Source organism: Sorex araneus, chromosome 9 (genome assembly GCF_027595985.1).
Source record: "Sorex araneus isolate mSorAra2 chromosome 9, mSorAra2.pri, whole genome shotgun sequence".
In the NCBI taxonomy this organism is placed as follows: Eukaryota; Metazoa; Chordata; class Mammalia; order Eulipotyphla; family Soricidae; genus Sorex; species Sorex araneus.
Genome location: NC_073310.1, coordinates 44994123 through 45014412, shown reverse-complemented (window position 1 = coordinate 45014412; position 20290 = coordinate 44994123). Strand labels below are relative to the sequence as shown.

The window sequence follows — 20290 nt, the reverse complement described above, 5'->3', positions numbered from 1 at the left end:
TGCCTGCTCCATCTCCGTTGTCAGAGACTCAACAGAACAGAAGCCGGGGCCTCCCTTCACTGAGCAGAGCGACGTGCTGAGTGCCAGGCTCAGGGTCCAGGGACGAGGGTTCTGGAGTCTTAAACACGCAGGCACAGCGGTTAAACTACACTCAGGCACACATCACTCACATATACACACACTGGCACTGGCACACTCACACTTTTACACACATAACAACACACTTTTTCACACTCATACACTCACACACATATGTGTGCCCACACACCCTCACTCACACACTCTCATTCATGTACTCACACACAGTCACAAACATTTCCACACACTCAAACACACTCATATACTCACACTCACATATACACACTCACCTACACTTTCACATACTTTTATACACTCATATACTCATATGGGTAGCTTGCCGCGCGGGCTCGGTACTCTCGGTAGCTTGCCAGGCTCTCTGAGAGGGGCAGAGGAATCGAACTCGGGTCAGCCGTGTGAAAGGCGAACACCCAACCCCAACCACTGTGGCAAGCTACTCGTGCGTATTGGATATGCCAAAAACAGTAACAAGAAGTCTCTCAATGAGAGACGTTACTGGTGCCCGCTTGAACAAATTGATGAGCAATGGGATGACAGTGACAGTGACACTCATACACTCATACACACTCACTCACACACTCTTACTCATATACTCACACATACACACATAGTCACAAACACTTCCACACACTCAAACATACTCATATACTCACACTTACATACACATTCACACACTTTTATTCGCTCATATACTCATACACTCACACACTTATATGTACACACACTCATACTCACACATACTCACACTCACACTGTCACATGCACTACCACACCTTCAAACACACTCATAGCCTCACTCATACACATGTGTGCTTTCACACACTCATACACACTCACACACATACACACACGCACAGAAACCACACGCCCCAGCCCCAGCCAAGCACCACACTGAATTCGGAGGAGGCAGAGCGAGCACCCGTGTCAGACCCAGGAATGAGCGAGTCCGGGGCAGCCGTGCGCAGCTCTCACCAAAACTCTCCATCCTCTGCTTTCTTGTCCAGCTCTTCCCTCCGCCGGGGATCTATGGAATTCCACTCGGGGGCACTATGGGGCACGGGAAGGAATGAATGAATGTTTTAAGAAGCAGTAGCAGCAGAAGAAGGGATCATTCCTTGAAGGCCGGTCAGCGGGAAGATGCACCCTCTGTGCAGCCGACGCTCCTGGGCACCCTGGGCACGGGCAGGAGGGCAGCAGACAGAATGGGGCAGGGACAGGCACAGATTGGCAGGGTGGGGGAGGGGACGGGCTCACAGTGTCACTGCGCAAACTCCCATCTGGGCTCATCATTCAGGCTGGGGCAAAGACATCAATAGGTCTGACCCTCTCCAAGCACAGGGACACAGTTCCTCTCCTGCACCTGCACAATGACAGCCGGGCCCCGCCCTCCTTCCACTGCCCTGTCACCCACGAAGGTCTGCTGGTGGCCTTTTCACACCAACACCCAGCTACCTGGTCCAAATGCCATCTCCACCTACCTGGCCTTTACAAAGTGAGACTTTCCTAAACCATGTACCTAATATCTAAATAAGAGCAGCAGCATCTCTCCTCTCCCTCTCTCCCCCCTCCTTTCTCTCCTCTTTCTTCTCTCTCTCTTCCCTCTCTCTTACTTTCCCTCTCTCTCCTCTCTCTCCCCCAACTCCCCCCCTTTCTCTACCATCCCTTCTCCCTCTTCCCTGAATGCTTTCAGCAAAGCCTAAAGGCTTCCCTTTGCCTACAGAGACGCTGATGCCCATGCAGCTGACCAACCCTACCCCCTAGGGACCAGACAGGAGCACTCCCACAACCTCTCCAATCCCCTGAAACACGACTTTATGAATTTGGTCAGAGCCAGTGATACACCTCAAAATGGGCTTAACAAAGGTTAAGGCATGGGTTGGTGAATTCCCATTGGGACCCAAATCTCCCCACTCTCAGAGGCGAGTGACCAGCCTGCAGCCTACAAAAGGTCCAAGAAACCACATGGTCTGGCCCCAGGATGTGATAAGACAGACACAGATGTTTCCTTGGTGGCTGTCGTGGTCCATCTTCTTGTGAGATATGGCCTGTGAGTCATGTTGTACATATCCCAATAGCCCTATGGCAGAAAATAGTTTCCCCACCCCCAATAATTAGGCTGAGCTTCAGACTGTGCACTGAGCACCCTCCAGCCTGGGCAAACAATATATAAAAGTGGCCTCTCTGACCACTGTGTCCCATCCTTGGACCTGCTCCTGACTATAGAGACAGGGTGGCAGCAGGGAACAGAAAGTAAAATGAGCCCTTTGTGGTTGTGTTAACAGCTGTGGATTAACATGGCCAGACCAACCGACCGAGAAACCCAAGGAAGGGTGTGGTGGGTAACGAGGAGATGGGACAGCCAACACATAAGGTCAAGGATATGGACATTCTGGTGATTTCGAGGTGAGGTGACTATGTAAAACCGCAACATCAAAACCATAAGAGCCAACACTAGTGTGAATAGGGGAGCCAAATAGGTGCTTGCATTGCACACAGCCAACCCTGATTTCATCCCTGGCATCGCATATGATCTCCTAAGCATTGCCAGGATTGATTCCTGAGGACAGAGCCAGAAGCATCCTTGAGCACTGTCAGGTATGGCTCAAAAACAACAACAATAAATGAGTTTGCTAAGGAGGCTGGGTAGGGAGATGGAAGGAACCTTGGGTCATTCGTAGGAACACTGACACTGGGGGTGGAACACTGACTGTTGTATGCTCTGTTGTTGGGGCTGGAGTGATAGCACAGCGGATAGAGCCTTTGCCTTGCATATGGCCGACCCGGGTTTGATTCCCAGCATCCCACATGGTCCCCCGAGCAGCGCCAGGAGTAATTCCTGAGTGCAGAGCCAGGAGTAACCCCTGAGCATCGCCAGGTGTGACCCAAAAAGAAAAAAAGAATTCTGGTATCAACACCTATGCAAACCAGGGAGTCCAAATAAAAATGAATACATGTTCTAAAAGAAAATACAGATTGCTTAACAAAATTAATTTCACAAAAAAGTGTTAATTATGTGACAGAAATTTGATTAAAATTCTGGACTAATCAGGAGTGGAAAGGTAGCAGAGTGGTTGAAGCTCTTGCTGCCTGCAGTCAACCCTGCTTCGATTTCCAGCACCACAAGGTCCCCTGAGCCTCATCAGGAAAGACCCCTGAACAGGGCCAGGAGTAAACCCTAAGCACTGTCAGGCGTAGCCCAAAAACCAAGGAAACAAACAATCAAACCCCACTCTGGAGTAAGTCAGAAGGAGAAAGACAAATATACTGGATGATCTCACTCAGAAGACAACTCAAGAGTAGCAAAGCAAGGAAAAGGAAAAACAAAACAAAATAAAACAAAGCAGAAAGGACTTGGAGTCTGCAGAATGGAGGCTTCTGAGGAGGATTGAGGGCTCTAATGGGCCAGGGTGGAGGACTATCAGTGCCTTGGTGGTGAGTGTGGTGTGTAATGCACTTCATGAAATTGTACCCCTAAACCAGACACAGTCTTGTAAATAAAACTTATCTCAATAAAAAATATATATATAAAACGCTGGATCGATAGCACAGCGGTAGGGCGTTCGCCTTTCATGCAGCCGAGCCATGTTCGATTCCTCCACCCCTCTCTGAGAGCCTGGCAAGCTACCGAGAGTATCGCGCCCGCACAGCAGAGCCTGGCAAGCTACCCGTGGTGTATTCGATATGCCAAAAACAGTAACAATAAGTCTCACAATGAGAGACATTACTGGTGCCTGCTCGAACAAATCGATGAGTAACGGGATGACAGTGACAGTGACAATGACATAAATCACTATAAAATAAAATAGCCAGGGGCCGGAGCAATAGCACAGCGGGTAGGGCATTTGCCTTGCACGCGGCCGACCTGGGTTCGATCCCCGGCATCCCATATGGTCCCTCAAGCACTGCCAGGAGTAATTCCTGAGTAAAAAGCCAGGAGTAACCCCTGTGCATTGCTGGGTGTGACCCAAAAAGCAAATAAAATAAAATAAATAATAATAATAAAATAGCCAGAGTATAGTGTGTGTGTGTGTGTGTGCCTTTCAGTCAGTGGACAGAATTAAGTTGTGGATATTTGCTAAATCCTAAGCCTGGCATTAAAATCTCTACAAGGTTACAACCCATAACCCTTGGGACAGAAGACAAACGTAAAGGCTTGCAGTTAAGAGCAGCTTTCCTATGGTTGAACATAGGAAACTCCCATTAGAAGCTCCCATCAAGCTTCCATGTCTCATCAAGCACATGGCATTTGGTATTTAGCTCCTGGTACGTAGGTGTGTTGGCAGTTATGGAGAATGGCCATTTCTGGTGGCGCTTCCTTAGTGACATAATGGTGGTGCTAAAAGGGTGAAGATCCTGGTATCCCTTCCTCCCCACCCCTCAGCAGCACAGAGAAAATTGCAACGATCCGCAGCTGTCAGGGGAAGCCCCTGTGTCAGGCACCATCTCCCCCAGGCTTTCTGTGCTGGGAGGGGCCCACCCAATAGTCCTTTAGGACTTTGTTGCAAATATCGATCCCTGACTGTAACGAGCAGCATCACTGCCACTGCATGGCAGCCTGCTCTCAGATGACCTGGCACTTTCTAAGCACGATTTTCTCTCGGGACTGAGGGCTGTGACCTTTATCATAGGGTCCCACATTTGCAGAGTGGAAAGAATCTGATTGCCCAGTGATCGATTCCACCTTTGGATCACAGAGGTGTGGCGAGGTTGACCCTTCAGCACTGAGCAAAACTGAGCAGCACTACCAAACTTTCAAAGACCAGGGAGAGTCCCAGGATCAAAGACCCCAGCAACGTGGGTTTTCCTTTTGCTCTTTGAACTCTGCACTCCTCTTTTCTGAATAGTCTGTGCAGTTGGTGGACAGAAAGTGCAATCACGACGGCAATGAGCGGGATGCTTTTCTGCAGAGGGAGGTGAGGACTGGAGTGGGGGCAGGCGGGGGGGGGGGGACAGAGGGAAAGAAAAAACCTACTTGTCACTCCAGGCTCCTGTCCATTCCACTTCACCCCACGGATTCCTGAGTCTGATCAGCTTCTCTGAGCGGCCACGGAAATCCACCTGCGTGGAATATGCACAACAAAAGCAGTTGAATTGCTGCGCTCTGGTGCTCACGCTCATGCCTGACAGTTTGCCTTTGATTTTTCCAATGTCCCTGCATAACTGTCTTTTCATTTTTCTCCAAATGCTTTCAGGTCTTTGTCAACTGTTTTTCCCAGTTGCATCGAATCACTGGGGGCTCTGTCACATTGATAAGCTTATGTCTTTTTGAACTTGGTGTCATATTCAAGAATTGATAAAGACTGACTCTGTTCTTGATATCTAACACCCAGTGACATTAAGCACTGTCAAGACAGATACAAATAGCACAGCAGCTAGCATTAATGGACACATACTCTGAGTTGTTACGCATTTCAAAATGCATTATGTCCCAACCTCTTGGGAGCTGTGTGATGCTATTATCTTTATTTTATAGTACAAAAATTCTGAAACTCAAGAGAAGTTAAGTGATCCAAGATTACCTAGCTGGTAAGTGGCAGTAGGAGAACGGGGACCCAGCCAGTCTGTCCCCAAAGCCCATACTTGTGTGTGTGTGTGTGTGTGTGTGTGTGTGTGTGTGTTTATTTTATTGAATCACTGTGAGTTAGTTACAAGCTTTCATGTTTGGGTTACAATCACACAATGATCAAACACCCATCCCTCCACCAGTGCACATCCCCCACCACCAATATTCCCTATATACTCCCCTTTCCCACCCTCCCCCTGCCTCTAAGGCAGACAATATTCCCCATACTCTCTCTCTCCTTTTGGGCATTATGGCTTGCAACACAGACACCGAGAGGTCATCAAGTTTGGTCCATTATCTACTTTCAGCACACATCTCCCATCCCAACTGGTTCCTCCAGCCATCATTTTCTTAGTGATCCCTTCTCTATTCCATCTGCCTCCTCCCCTCTGCTCCATGAAAAAATGCTCCACATGGCTAGTCTTCAAGGAGATGCAAATCAAAACAACAATGAGATATCATCTCACACCACAGAGACTGGCCCATGCTTGTTAAGCCACACACCATCTTGCCCTGATATCTATTGGACACAGTATTTGCATTTGCACTTAGGGGCACCTGTGTGGGGAATTGCCTGGTCTTCATTGTCTGACTCTCCTCTGTACCTTCTGTCAGACCCTTCTGCCGAAGTGCTGCCATACGTGTGCTCCACAAGCTCCGCTGTTGTGATTTGCAAATTGACTTAGTAAAAGAGCAGAGTCGCAAAGCACAAATGCATGGAATGAACAGGCTGGGATTTTTTTTTTAACAAATAACAAGAGCCTTGGCCATTGGGAACTCCATAGCAAAATCAATGTCTTAATGGTAGCACAGTTTTAATCTAGGTTGTCGCACACATTTTACCTTGATTGCTAGTTGCATTTTGTGTATGCTTTTTCTCTAATATTTTCTGGAAGGAGGCAGGCTATAGTGACCAAAAACTAATGAAAAGTGAAGTCTGTGCTTTCTCCTTGGGTTGGGAAGAGAGGGATACCTGCCTTCCTTCCCTTTCCTTTCCTACACCAACAACTTGAAAGGACAAGAGTTTCTGCCGTTTTTTTCCCGTAGGGGCATCTTAAGGGCTTCTGCCACTTTCCATATTCCAGCCTCCTTTTTGGAAAACATGTAGAATATAGTCATATATTATAGAATATAGTTATATATGACCATTTCTAAACATTTCCTTGCAGCTCTCTTTTTCTCCTCAGCCATGTCTGAAGAGGGTGAAGGGGCTGCACTTTGCTCTACTCAGGAAACTGTCACTTGAGAGGGTACCTGGGAAGGTCTGAAGGGCCTAGGAATGAGCAAGAAGCAGCTGCCTGTGAAAGGTGAGGGGTTCTGAGCAGGGGAGACGCTCCTCAGCAGAGTAGGAAAGCTGTGGATGATCCCCAACTTTTTCTCTGGGGAATATGCTGGATGCCTGGTCATATCCCGTCCCAGGACCTTTCCCTTTCCTCTTCCACCTTTTACCTCTTCGATGCCAGTGACAGAGTAAGCATGGCTCTTCACTAGTTTCTGGCTGGTGATGGCTTCGGTTTCGGCTGCACTGGAGACCTGCAGTGGGAAAGGCATGCACTCAGGGTGGCGGGTCCCCGCCTGGCTGGGTCCCCCGCCTGGCTGGTCCAGTGACAGCATTGCCAGAGGACACACAGTACACAGCCACGAGGGCCTGAGTGTGGGACTGGGGGTGTGGGTGCAATAACTTCGGACCATCTGCTTTCAACCCAGTCATGCCAGAGAAGGTGTTGTGTGGCTCCAGGATGACCCCACACTACATGAAAAGCAAAATATTCTCCAGAACATTGTTTTGAACATGTCTTCAATCTAGAATGTTCTCCCTGAGTAGGCTCCCCATCACCCTTCCTCTTTCAAAAGCTCTCCCCACCACACCCACCAGTGACTTCTCCCAAAACGCATTTATCCTGCAGGAGGTATCAGAGACAGCAGAAAGGGGGCATGTTCTTTCTGTTTGTTCACATGTCTAAATGTGCCCAGGCAAGAGCAAGAGAGGAAGGAAGAGCCAGAAGAGGGTCAGGTGGTAACAGACTCAGGACCTGTGGTTTCCTTGTACTGGTATCCCAGCCATGTGGTCAGCTCATGCCTTCTGAAGGCCATGATCCCTGGGCCAGGATATCCCCACCATTTCACACCCTTTTTTCAGGGATCTCAAAGACTATCAAGCATTGTTAATCATTATATTTTGTTTTCTAGAGTCTCAAGTTTGGGCCTGCAAATAGTATAGGGGGTAAAGTGTTTGCATTACACGTGGTTGACCCTGGCTTAATTTCAGCATCACATATGATCCCCCTGAACACTGTCAAGGGTGCTCCCTGAGCAAAGGGCTAGGGGAGAGGCCTGAGAACTGCTGGGTGTGACCCAGAATTGTTTTTATTTTTTTATTTTTTGGTTTTTGGGTCACACCTGGCAATGCACAGGGGTTACTCCTGGCTCTGCACTCAGGAATCACCCCCGGCGGTGCTCAGGGGACCATATGGGATGCTAGGATTTGAACCCGGGTCGGCCGCGTGCAAGGCAAACGCCCTACCTGCTATGCTATCACTCCAGCCCCCAGAATTGTTTTTAAATAATAAAAATTAAAAAATCCAAGATTACTAAGTAAAAAGTGGAGAGGCAATGATAGAACAGAAGATTCAGGCACTAAGGCCATGTTCTCAGAACAATTTCTATGTTACTAAAGGGTATCTCCAGAAACTGAGGCTCCTTTGGTAGGACTCCCCAGTTTTAACCCACTAACCAGGGCTTAACTAGTCCTGTGTGACAGGGACTATGTCACTGGACTTGCCTGGCACCTTGCTCTGTCCCCCAAACCTGCCCAGACCCCTCGCCCCATCCAATCCCTTCCCTACCACAGGTGGGGAGAGGGGCAAAGAAACCGTCCTTGCTCACATCAATAGAGCAGGCCACCAGAGACCCCGTGCGCAGGGCCTTCCGGATGATCGGGTACAGATTGGCTGGCGGCTTCTTCAGGTCAAAGAACTCCGAGATGCCACCAGTGAAATCCTCAAACCCCTCCACAGTGGATCCTCCAGAGAGAGCCTCGTAGGAGCCATTGAGCCTGTTGGCAGAGAAGGAGAGTGTCACCTGCATGGCCGCGGGCCACCCCAGGCGACCACGGCGTTGGGAGCAGGAGTGTATCTGGAAAGAGAAGAGGAAAAACCTCTGACAACTTCACCATGGCCCAGAATCTTATGAGCTCAGCACTCTGGGTTACATCTCAGACCACCACTGCCCAGGCACTGACTAAAAAGCAACCTTCCCAGGGCTGTTGAGAGAGCGCAGGAGTTAAGGCACTTGCCCTACATGCAGACAACCCCAGTTTTAGTCCTACCGCTTTATATGATTCCTGGGGTTCCACCAGCAGTGTCCCTGAGCACAGAGCCAGGACTAAGCCCTAAGCACCAATGGGTGTGTCTCTTACCAGAACTGCCCCGGCCCCAGGATTCCTTGGGGTTGAGAGCATGTGTAAGGTTGAAGGAGTTTGTCTCAAAGCCTCACCCCTTGGGGCCTGTTTTGGAAACAGGACTGAGAAGAATCCGAGAGTTCCAGTCAATGAAGCTAATTAAAAGCTCCCCTGCCCCCACCCCCACCCACCAAAAAATAAAAAGGAAAAAAGATGTGCCAGCAAGGAGACTGACTCCTGGAAAAGGAAGACAAGATCCTTAAGTTTGATATCTAAGGACACTTGTGTCCATCTTCATCTGGGGGAACATTTCCCTCTGACTGGGGGCTGGGGGCTCCAGTGGCAGAGCACACCCTTGCCAGGTTCAAGGCCCTGAAGAAGGCCCTGGCACTTCACCTAAACAGCCTCACACTGACCTGAGCACTGACTGTGGGGGTTAAAAGAGGAGCCAGCTAAAGCGCAGAGAGGCTGAGGGGCTTCCGAAATCCACAGATTCACATGGGGCAGAGCTGAGCTTTTACTTATTCATTTTGTTATTGTTTGGAGAACACCGAGTGGTGCTCAGGGCTTACTTCAGTTACGTGCTCAAGGATCACTCTTGGTGGGGCTCCAAGGACCATACGAGGTACCAGGAATCAACCTAGGGTTGACCGCGTGCAAGGCAAACATTCTACGAGCTGTAAGGTTGCTCCAGGCCCAGCAGAGCTGAGCTTTTAAGGTCTGAACTAAATCCCCATGTCTCTGGATTTCTAAGGGATACTTGAGCATGGCACAGTAGGTAGGGCGTTTGCCTTGCATGCGGCCGACCTGGGTTCAATTCCTCCATCCCTCTCGGAGAGCCCAGCAAGCTACGGAGAGCATCCCACCCACACGGCAGAGCCTGGCAAGCTACCTATGGCATATTCGATATGCCAAAAACAGTAACAACAACTCTCACAATGGAGATGTTACTGGTGCCCACTTGAGCAAATCGATGAACAACGGGACGGGACGACAGTGCTACAGTGCTACTTGAGCATGGCATGCTGGGAGTCTGGCAAGGACAAGTGAGACCCCCAGGGAGCGTGTGTAGTCTTCAAGTTCCCACAGACCCACTCACTTAGCATAGGCTTTCTCCAGCAGGGCGCTCCAGAACTCATTGCTGGCTTCGGAGTGGAGGAAGAGCAGCTTCCCGTTCTTGGTGGGCAGCCGGTCATCGATGACCACTTCCACCCACTCTCCGTACTGCCAGAACTGAGGGTGGAAGGACACGACAGCTGCTGGTGAGGGCATGAACCCGTCCCCCCTCAGCACCAGAGGACACCCGTGCCGGCCCATGGTTAAGTCTCGGACCACATGCTCCTTGTCGGTTCTGAGCTGCTGCTCCATGCACAGGGGGAACAGCCAGAGCAGGACCTGGGCAGCCCAGGGCTGAGCTTGCAGATGGCCACATCCATCCAGCATCCTCCTCTGGCTGCAGGAACAGACTCGAGCACAGAACACCAGGCATGCCGGCCGTGGTTATCCTGCATGCATCTGGCCCGCATCATGTATGCCAAGGTTGGACCCCACCCTAGGAGGGCAGGTATCCCAGATCTAGGGGGAGGCCCGTGAGCAGTTTATCAGCAGCATGGGCTGAATCGAGGCACAGTACCTGGAAATGAAAGATGCCGGCATAGTCCTTCTGGAAGGTCTGGTCCCTGGGCACCACCCGGTGAAGTAGAGCTTCGTTCAAGGTGAGGGAGGCAATGGCTGCCAGCAGCCAGCAGTCACCTGCGAGTCCAGGTGACCCATGTGGTGAGGCAGCCTGGAGGCCCAGTGCCTGTCACCCTCAGCTCCCCTGTCTGTCTGCCTGTCTCTTACACACACAAATTCTCTCTGTCTCTGCGTCTCTCACACATTCTGTATCCCTCTCTGTATCTTGGCCTGTGTCACATTCTGTGTCTCTCTCACACATTCTCTCTGTGTCTATATCTCTGTGTCTCTGTCTCTGTCTGTGTCTATCTCTGTCTTTCTCGATGTCTCTCTGTCTCTGTCTCTTCCTCTCTGTGTCTCTCTCTGTCTCTCTATCTCTCTGTCTCTCTGTCTCTGCCTCTCTCTCTCTCCGTCTCTCTCTGTCTCTGTCTCTTCCTCTCTGTGTCTCTCTCTGTCTCTCTATCTCTCTCTGTCTCTATCTCCACTGACCACTGACAAATGCCTCCTCCCATTGGTGCTGGGTTCTCCTGGGAAACTAAGTCCCAGCAGCCAAGGCTGAGCTGGTGTGGGTGCTCCTGGTCACACTGGTGACAGGAATCATACAGCCTCTCCTTCTGAGGCAGATTCCAGAGTGGCCGGAAGGGCCGCGTCCTCCTTTATTCCCATCTTCTCTGTTAAATCTGTCTTCATGCCGTCCCCTCAGCTCAGAAACCTTCGCCCCTCCCCCCTGTTGCAATGGAAACCAGCCTTTGTGGGGAGCCGCAGTCTCAGCGCATCGGCCCCCACATCTCCAGCTCCCCCACGCTGTACCCCCAGGAGTCTGAGAGATGGACAGCAGGAAACGTGCCTCTCTCTGTGCTTCCTGTCTTGTATGTATCTGACCCGGGATTAAATCCCCAGTATCACATATGGCCGCCCAAACACCACTAGAAGTGATCTCGGAGCACAGGAAGAGCCTCTGAGCACCACTGGATGTGGTTCAAACCCCTTATTCCCCATCCACAAAAAGAAAACTCCTAATTGTGCACCAGCTCCTTGCCACAGCTTTCCTGCCCTGCCCTAAGCTGCCCCACACCCCTGTGCCCCGTCCCCAGCCTCCAGGCCCCTTCTAAGGCTCAGAACTTTCTGAATACAACTGTTCCCCCGCCCCCAAACACCCCTGCCCAACCATCCTGTCTCTCCCTGCCCAGGGAATATTTCACGAGTCAAAATAAATAAGCAACAAATCATCTTGTTCTCAAGAAAATACCCAAGAGCCCGAATGTCTGGCATGTGGGCGAGCAGGTGACCTTGATCCTAACAGATCCCACCTCCAGTAGCAACGCAGCTCCGCCGCTCTGGGCAGAGAGAAGTCCAGGGCATCCTGACAGGAATGCCGAGTGCAGGCCTCCGGGGAAGAGAAGGGGGGCTGCTGGCACCCACTCTGGCCCCAGGGGTCTCTCCAAGCCTGCGAGCAGCTGTGGGTGCATGCCGCTCTTGGCACGGCAGCCCCACGCCACAGCGCCACCCACCCAGCCCTCTCCCACGCATTGTAATTCCAGGCACGGAAGCAAAATGTCCCTCTGCTGCTGACATCAAACAGGGCTGCCCAGCTGGAGGAGAGTTTAATTTTCTCTTCATCTGCCTCGCTCCTGACATCTCAGAGGCCACCTGACTCCTGTTGCAAGCTCACAGCAGCTCCAGGAGAAGCACTGGGCAGACAGGCCGGCTCTGGGATTCTTGCCAGTGACCAAATGAGGTGCGAATGGATTGTCAAGACCAAGATGCCTGCTGGAGGGGAGGGAGGCAGGAAGAGTAGGGCCCCTGCCAGGCTCCCGCTGAGGGGCACAAAGCAGAGGCTTCTGGTGCTGAAAATATTTCTGCAACTTGTTGGCGAAACCTGCCTGAACACCTGCCTGAACGCCCCTGCCACCTTCCTTGGGGTCTCCTCCACTGGGGACAAGCTTTAATCACTGAGCACAGTTCTCATTTCCAAAAGCAGCTGTGGGGACCAGGAGAGAGTGCGAAGGGCTGGAACTCCTGCTTTACATGGGGGAGACCTGGCACCCGTCCCCGACACCTCCTCGACCCTGTCCCATCCCCAGCACTGAGCCAAGCATAGCCCCAGAGCCCCTCCCAGGCATGGCACAAATAAACTGACAAGGGGGCTGGAGGGATAGCATGGTGGTTTGCCTTGCAAAGCGTTTGCCTTGCATACAGCCGACCCGGGTTCAATTCCCAGCATCCCATATGGTCCCCTGAGCACCGCCAAGGGTAATTCCTGAGTGCAGAGCCAGGAGTAACCCCTGAGCATCGCCAGGTGTGACCCAAAAAGAAAAAGAAAAGACAGAGGTTGGGGCTGAAAGATAGTACAGCAGGTAAGACATTTGCCTTTCATGTGACTGATCCAGGTTTGATCCCCAGCATCCCATATAGTCCTCTGAGCCCTGAAGGAGTGATCCCTGGGCACAGAGCCAGGAGTAAACCACTGAGAACTGCCAGGTGTGCCCCAGAACCAAAACTGAAACCAGAAGTGATTATAAACAGGTGACCAAAACTGTAATAATAAAAAAATAATTAAAAAATAAATAAATAAACTGACAAACCAGACCTCACGTGCTGATGCTACCCATGCACAGGAATAGGAATGGCTCCAGTCTTCCATCAGGAACTGACAGTAATATTGGGTCTGGTTCAGAGAGGAGGGTGTCTCCCTGCTCTTGCGGACAGATGGGTGTCTTTGCCCCTGCCACCCCACCCCACGCACACTCCGCCACTTCCTTTCTTATATTCTTCTCTCCCCTTTTAGCACCAGCTCAATAAGCATGGCATATTTGGGAGGTGGGGGCCATACCCAACTGTGCTCGAAGTTTACTCCTGGCTCTGTGCTCAGAGACTATTCTTGGAGGACTTGAGGGACCATATATGGTGCCAGGAATTGAACGTGGGTCGGATGCATGTAAAGCCAGGGCCCTACCCTACCCACTGTAGTATTAATCTGGCCCTGAGCAGCAGCATATTTTATGAGAGCCTTCCCCAGAGACGGGAGTGGGGGAAGAGGGCCTGATTATACTTGGTCCGGCAGTGTGAGCCTAAGTGTGAGCAGACCATGAGGAGGGTGACGGTCTGCTGCTTGGGTCAGGGACACTGGGGTCCAGAGCTACAAGCAGTGGTGCCCAGGGGTCTGTGTGGCACTGGGATCAAATTCAGAGTCTCCAACATGTGTTTTACCACTTTGAACTGTTTCTCAGTCAAACACTGGATGCTCTCACTAATCGGTGGCATATAGACAGCATGGCTAGTGATGGGAGGTAGCAAAGATGAGCAAAACACTAGATTACAGCAACAATAACGCCAAGGAAAGAGAGAAATGGGGGTTTGAGGCCAGAAGAAGAGTCTGGGGCCCGAGAGATAGCACAATGGTAAGGCGTTTGCCTTGTACACAACTGACTTGGGTTCAATCCCCACACCCTACATGGTTCCCTGAGCCCCATCAGGAGTGATCCCTGAGTTCAGAGCCAGTAGCAAGCCCTGAGAACCAACAGGTGTGGTCTTAAAAAAAAAAGATTTGGAAGGGGCAAAGGTCAGATTCTTAGGCCCCTCTAGGGTGTCCAGACAAAGTATCTGTATATCTAAACCACTTGACCCAATACATGAACATGGGACCCAAACTACAATTAAACTTAGAAATCTGCCACGGAGTCAGGGTGGGGGCGAGAGGGAATCTGGGGTAAGTGCTGGAGGGATGTGGACACAGAGGGGTGGGGCCAAAGGGGGGAACATTAAGCAGCTTTGTACATGCTGTCTAAATAAAAGAGAAAGATTAACGCCCCAAGTGGGGCAGTAAGATGGGAGCCTTGCCTTATCACATGACTTTCTCAGCCTGCCCACCAGCTCTTCTTACGCCTTTTACTCTTCTCTGTTTGAGTGACAATGCTCTTTACATTTGAGTGTTTGTTTGGGGGCCACACCCAGAGGAGCCCAGGACTTACTGTGGTCAGGGGTCACTCCTGGTACTGCTCAAGAGACCATTGTGGCACCTCGAATGGAACTCACATCCACTGCATGCAAGGCAAGTGTCCTACCTACTGCACTAACTCTCTGGCCCTGCATGACAATTAACATAGTACCTCGAAATAAACCACAAAAACTGCCTTTCAGAAATATACTGAAAATGAGCTTGAGAATTCTTGGCTCATGGCCTGCAGTGTGAGAAGACAGACATGCATGCATATGCCCCGGTGAATACATTGCTGTCTGCTTGCCTTTGAAGCGCCATGATGAGTAGACACAGTTACACCATGGGATGAGGATGCAATGAAAGGTCATGAGCCGATTTTTAGATAGGAACAAAAAGGGTGGTGGGATAAGATGATTATGCAATAAAATATGATATAGCAGCTTCTACTCAGGTCTTTGAAGCAGGACTCACCTGCTTGCCGCCTCCCACCTGGCTCCCTCTCCCCTTGTCCACTTTTGCTTTTAGGCATTGGTCAAGCCTGGGATTTATTTTTATTTCTTTTTCCCTCACTCCACTCATATCCAATTGTTCTCCAAATGCTTCTGTCTTTTCTTCCTCCTTCCTTCCTTCCTTCCTTCCTTCCTTCCTTCCTTCCTTCCTTCCTTCCTTCCTTCCTTCCTTCCTTCTTCCCTTCCTTCCTTCTTTCCCTCCTCCCTTCCTTTCCTTCTCTTTCCTTCTTTCCTTCCTTCCTCCCTCTTTCTCCATTTCTTTCTTCCCTCCCTCCCGCAATCCCTCCCTTTCTTTCTTTCTTTCTTTCTTTCTTTCTTTCTTTCTTTCTTTCTTTCTTTCTTTCTTTCTTTCTTTCTTTCTTTCTTTCTTTCTTCTTCCTTTCTTTCTTTCTTTCTTTCTCTCTTTCTCTCTTTCTTTTCTTTTTCTTCCTTCCTTCCTTTCTTCCTTCCTTCCTTTCTTCCTTCCTTTTTTTCTTCCTTTCTTTCTTTCTTTCTTTCTTTCTTTCTTTCTTTCTTTCTTTCTTTCTTTCTTTCTTTCTTTCTTTCTTTCTTTCTTTCTTCCTTTCTTTCTTTCCATTTTCCACACCCAGTAGCACTGGGCAACCATACAACCAGGCCAAATACATCCATAGCATCAACCCTGGACTCCCAGCAAGCAAACATCAAACATCTGCTTCAGTCTGTCTGTCTGTCTGTCTGTCTCTCTCTCTCTCTCTCTCTCTCTCTCTCTCTCTCTCTCTCTCTATTTGTTTTGATGTGTTTGAACCACACCCAACAGTATTCAAGGCTTACTCCTGGATCACTCAGGGATCAAGGATCATTCCTGATAGTGCTCAGGGGATCATATGGAGTGCCAGGGATCAAACTCAGATTGGCTATATGCATTGCCTTGCCCACTGTACTATCTCTCTGGCCTCCTGATTTTCTTCTTAAATAGCTCCAAATCAAGTCCCTCCTCTGACACACCAGCCATTCATTCATTGTCTTCTCTCCCACTTTATTCTACAGGACACCCCCACTCTCTCTGCAAATCCTCATCCAGGAACTACAAATAGAGAGTTTCAGAGAGAAGCCAGCATGCTGCAGTGTGAAAACATCCCTGCAGCTGCACTTACACATCTTCACCACTTAATACTAGTAACTGTCCCTCAGTTATGCCAATCTCCTATGCAAATACAATGCTGAGCGGTTACTAGGGAGACCTGACTATGTTGGCAAAATTGCCAGGTGAAAGTGACATGCACACCTGTGCCCAAGACATTGCCCAAGGAAAACCTGGAAGAGTAAAAGCAGTTACAGCCAAGAAAGAAATCTAAATGGCTCAGGGCAGGATTGGCACTCCAAAGGGGAAGCATTGGCGCATCAAAGGACTGAAAGAGGGACCTTTGGAAATCTGATAAGGTCCTTGACTGTTCTCATGATTCGGCTGAAACTCAAGAAAGAAGTGCTGGGTGGCTGGGTGAAGGGAAGGAGGATTTATTTGCATCCTGCTGTCTTGTAATTTATTATTTTTTTATGTACATCTCTCCAAAAATCAACAAAGAGTTCCTTCCTTCTGAAATTAGCATAAAGCTGCAATTATTATATCAGTACTGTGAAATCTAAGGAAGACATTTCATATCTTGGTGTCATTTTCCAGTGTGTATACTAAATAAACTCTTGGGGGTGCAGGGAAGACAATGTCTTGGACCACATCTGGTGGTGCTCAGGAGTGTAATCTTGGCTCTGTGCTCAGGAGTGACTCCTGGCAGAGTTTAAGGCACCATGCGTGGTGCCAGGGATGAAACCAGGGTCCGTGGAATACAAGGTAAAGGCCTTAAGCCCTGTGCTATCTCTCTGGCCCCAGCCTTTTCAGACAGTGCGCTGAGAAAGGCAGGCCTTCATTTAAATTTGAGGGTTCCTCTTCCAGTACCAAGCACTTCCCAATATCCGTGGTGGTTCGTTTTTCAGGTGTCTCCTGCTGGAGACATTTCCAGTCTGCCCTGCCCTCCACAGCAAATCTGGCCATGCACTTCCTGCTCATCCATCAGACACATTTTCCCACTGCCCTGAGGGGAAAAAAAAGTTCCAAATTCATCCACAGCATCAAGCCCTTGCACAGTCTGACCATGCCCCCACCCCCTGCTCTTGGCTCTTGCCTCAGCTCCTTCTTCGCTCTGCCACTTCCTGGAAGGAAGTTTGCCCTAGAACCTGGGTCTTTCTAGTTAAAGGATCTTTGTTCAGTCTCTTTCTGCTGCCCAGACGGAACCCGCTGCCTTTGCTTCTATACTGGGGGGAGAGAGATGGTGCCAGTTTGTTTGAAGAAGACACTTAAGGGATATTCATGCAATGAATGGATGAGCCGGAAGAGCTCTGAGAGTCTGACAAATTAGTATGTCTGATAAACCGCCTGTCTTTTCATCCTTGTAAGCACCAGCCAGCCTGCATCCATGGTGCCATCCCCTCCTCCTGCTGTGTTTGTAAATGAAGAATCTAGCACACCTCACTGGAAAGTCGCCCTTATTTTAGGGCTGCGTGAAAGCAAGCTCCCATTGTTTTCGAAGCAAGGCTTGGGACCATCTCAGTCTCTAGCACCGTCACTAGCCAGAAGCTCTAGGAAGCCAGGTGCCAGGTACATCAGGGCATGGGGCTCTGAGGTCACTCCAGAGTGCAGTCCCACCAAAACAGTTTCAAAGGTTAACCCCCAAGGTAACTGCTACTTTTCTCAAAATCCAATTCTTATTTTTCTAAGCATTGCAATGTGGTATCTTACAGAAGAGTCATTTGAATGGCAATAAAATCACTCCATCTGAGTTGTGCTACTTATAACAAAGTATACTAAATTATCCCTTCTGCAGCTCCATAGAGCTGGGCTTCTGTCTCCAATGTCCCCTGGTTCCCATGACTACCAGGAAGGCATCCCCCCACCCCCCACACACACACCTAGCAGCAGAGTGGAGGGTCTAGAGGAAGCCTGGAATTTTGCAGAGTTTGAGGAGGATAATTCTGGCCCCGAGGGTGTCTGGCTGCCAGAAGCAGAACCCCCCAGGGAGTTAATGTACTTCACAAAAGGAGCAAAAAACAGAAAAGGTTGGCGGGTTATCTTTTGAATCAGAGTCTGGCTAGCTTTCCCTTTTAACTTACCAGTGGGGAAGAAAAGAAAAAAAAAAGAAAGAAAGAAAAAAAGAAAATTCTTTATGGTTGAGAGAACTTATTCAAATTATTTCTGAGTGTCTTCTAGTTGTTCAAGAAACCCACCAGGGCTAGTTCTCTACCTGATTTCTCCTATTGTCCAAGGAATAGGGCTTCAAAGACATGAAACTACTCAGGACGGCTAGCCGCACCCCCCCTCCAATTCCAACTTGAAAACTGACCTTTAGAGGGAAGATTTTTCTTAGTAGATTATAAAATAGGGAAATGATTCACCAGAGGGGGTGGGGGAACGAGCGAGTAAATACATCTGGGGTTTATGTAAATGACTCTAGTCATTTTCAAGGGATTGGGTTTGCTGACTGAGTTTAATTGCAATGCCCTTTAGGTTGGAAACTAAGATAGAACCTTAGAAGCCAGGTCTAAAGAAGAAAGAAAGAAAAAGGTGGTTCTGACCAGGGCCTTGCTCCGGGGGACTCTCTGGGCACCCCCGGGTGGACCCCAGCCCCTAGATCAGGGAGCCTGACTTCAACTCTAATTCCCCAAACCCAGGTGTGTGCTTTGGCCCTGAGGCACTGAGGCTCCGGCCATCTGCTCCCACTGACCATAGATAGGCTCCAGCTGGAATGCCTTGTGCCCCAGATCCTGTGGGTTTCTCCCTCCAGGACCCCATCTCCACTCCAAAACTGTGTGGGCACTAATGTGTCCATATGAGATTATTACTCTTCCCATTGAAGCCAGTGGATGAAACAACCGTAGTTCACTGACCTTATGCAGTCATTGATCTCCGTCAACTAAACAAAGTGACTAGTTCAAAAGCCCTTGTCAGAGTTAAGGGAGAAATCTGAACAGCAGTGGTACTATCAGTAGTTCTCTGGTCTGAACAACTGAACACAGAAGTTCTTAAGACAAAGGTGAGCGCTAAGATTCACCATTAGCTCTGGCCCAGGTGATTTCCTGTGTAATGAAATGCACATGCATGTTGGAAAAAAATGCACATAGAATGTGAAATACATGTGTCACCTGGCCTCGACAGGGAAGCACACATAGGAGTTAAAATGACAAGGTGCTCCCAAACGGGGGCTCAGGACCCTGAGGCTTCCCAGAGTGCCCCAAATCCTACACACAGGTCAGTGGAGTTTCCAGAGCGAGAGAAGTGGCCTTCCAGCCTCAAACCTATTAAGAGAGGAAGCGAAGTGAACTCAGCCATGAAAGCACCCAGGGTTAGCCCCACGGGGTGCTGTGAAACAGAAAGCCAGGTGTTTTGAGACTGGGAAAAAAATACCCTAGCAGAGTGCCCAATAGTCAAAAGATACAGAGGGAGGAAGGAAGAAAACTCTGAGGGGGGAGTGTTAGAGGGGATGCCAGCCAGGCAGGCTGCCACAGAGCAATCAATTTCAACCTTGAGCCAGGGGCTGTGCTGAGCCCATACAAAGGCACAGCGGTGGCTCCACAGACACCAGGTCTGGGAGGTTGGCAGCAGGCCAGCTCAGATGGGGAGGGAAGCCGATGCAGAAAGCCCAAAGGCTCAGAGCCCCACACGGGAGCCACCGGACCTGGGTGTGGAGCAGAGGATAAGTCAGTCATTTTTATTTATTTGGTTGGTTAGTTGGTTTTTGATTTTTGGTAAACCCAGCAATGCCCAGGGTTGACTCTGTGTGTGCACACAGGGATTACTCCTGGTGAGTTTGGGGAACCATCTGGGATGCTGGGAATGGCACCAGGTCTAGTCACGTGCAGGGTAAGCATGCTACCCACTGTACTATTGCTCTGGCCCCTGTAGCTGACTCGTGGAGTTACTCTGATCAGTTTGTATGGTGCTGATCCACAGTGGTTGATATGTTTGGAATGGATTCTTTCCCCTAGTTTTTTAGTTTTTTTTTTTATTTAAAAACTAGATTTCTCTCTAGTTGATTCAGGAGGTAAGGCATTTGCCTTATGTGGCTGCAGCAAATGCGACCCAGGTTTGATCCCCA

At 49.6% G+C, this 20290-nt stretch overlaps 1 protein-coding gene across 1 annotated transcript in view; it reads right to left on the bottom strand.

Moving 5' to 3' along the window:
- CAPN8 (calpain 8) overlaps positions 1 to 20290 on the bottom strand; it is a 63458-nt gene that overhangs the window by 26887 nt on the left and 16281 nt on the right. Inside the window, exons 3-8 of the mRNA XM_004605511.2 lie at positions 10696 to 10814; positions 10162 to 10295; positions 8549 to 8717; positions 7112 to 7195; positions 5072 to 5157; positions 1072 to 1146 (exon numbers count right to left, since the gene is read on the bottom strand). Of these exons, the coding sequence (XP_004605568.1) occupies positions 1072 to 1146; positions 5072 to 5157; positions 7112 to 7195; positions 8549 to 8717; positions 10162 to 10295; positions 10696 to 10814 (667 nt within the window). The remainder of the gene's footprint in view (positions 1 to 1071; positions 1147 to 5071; positions 5158 to 7111; positions 7196 to 8548; positions 8718 to 10161; positions 10296 to 10695; positions 10815 to 20290) is intronic.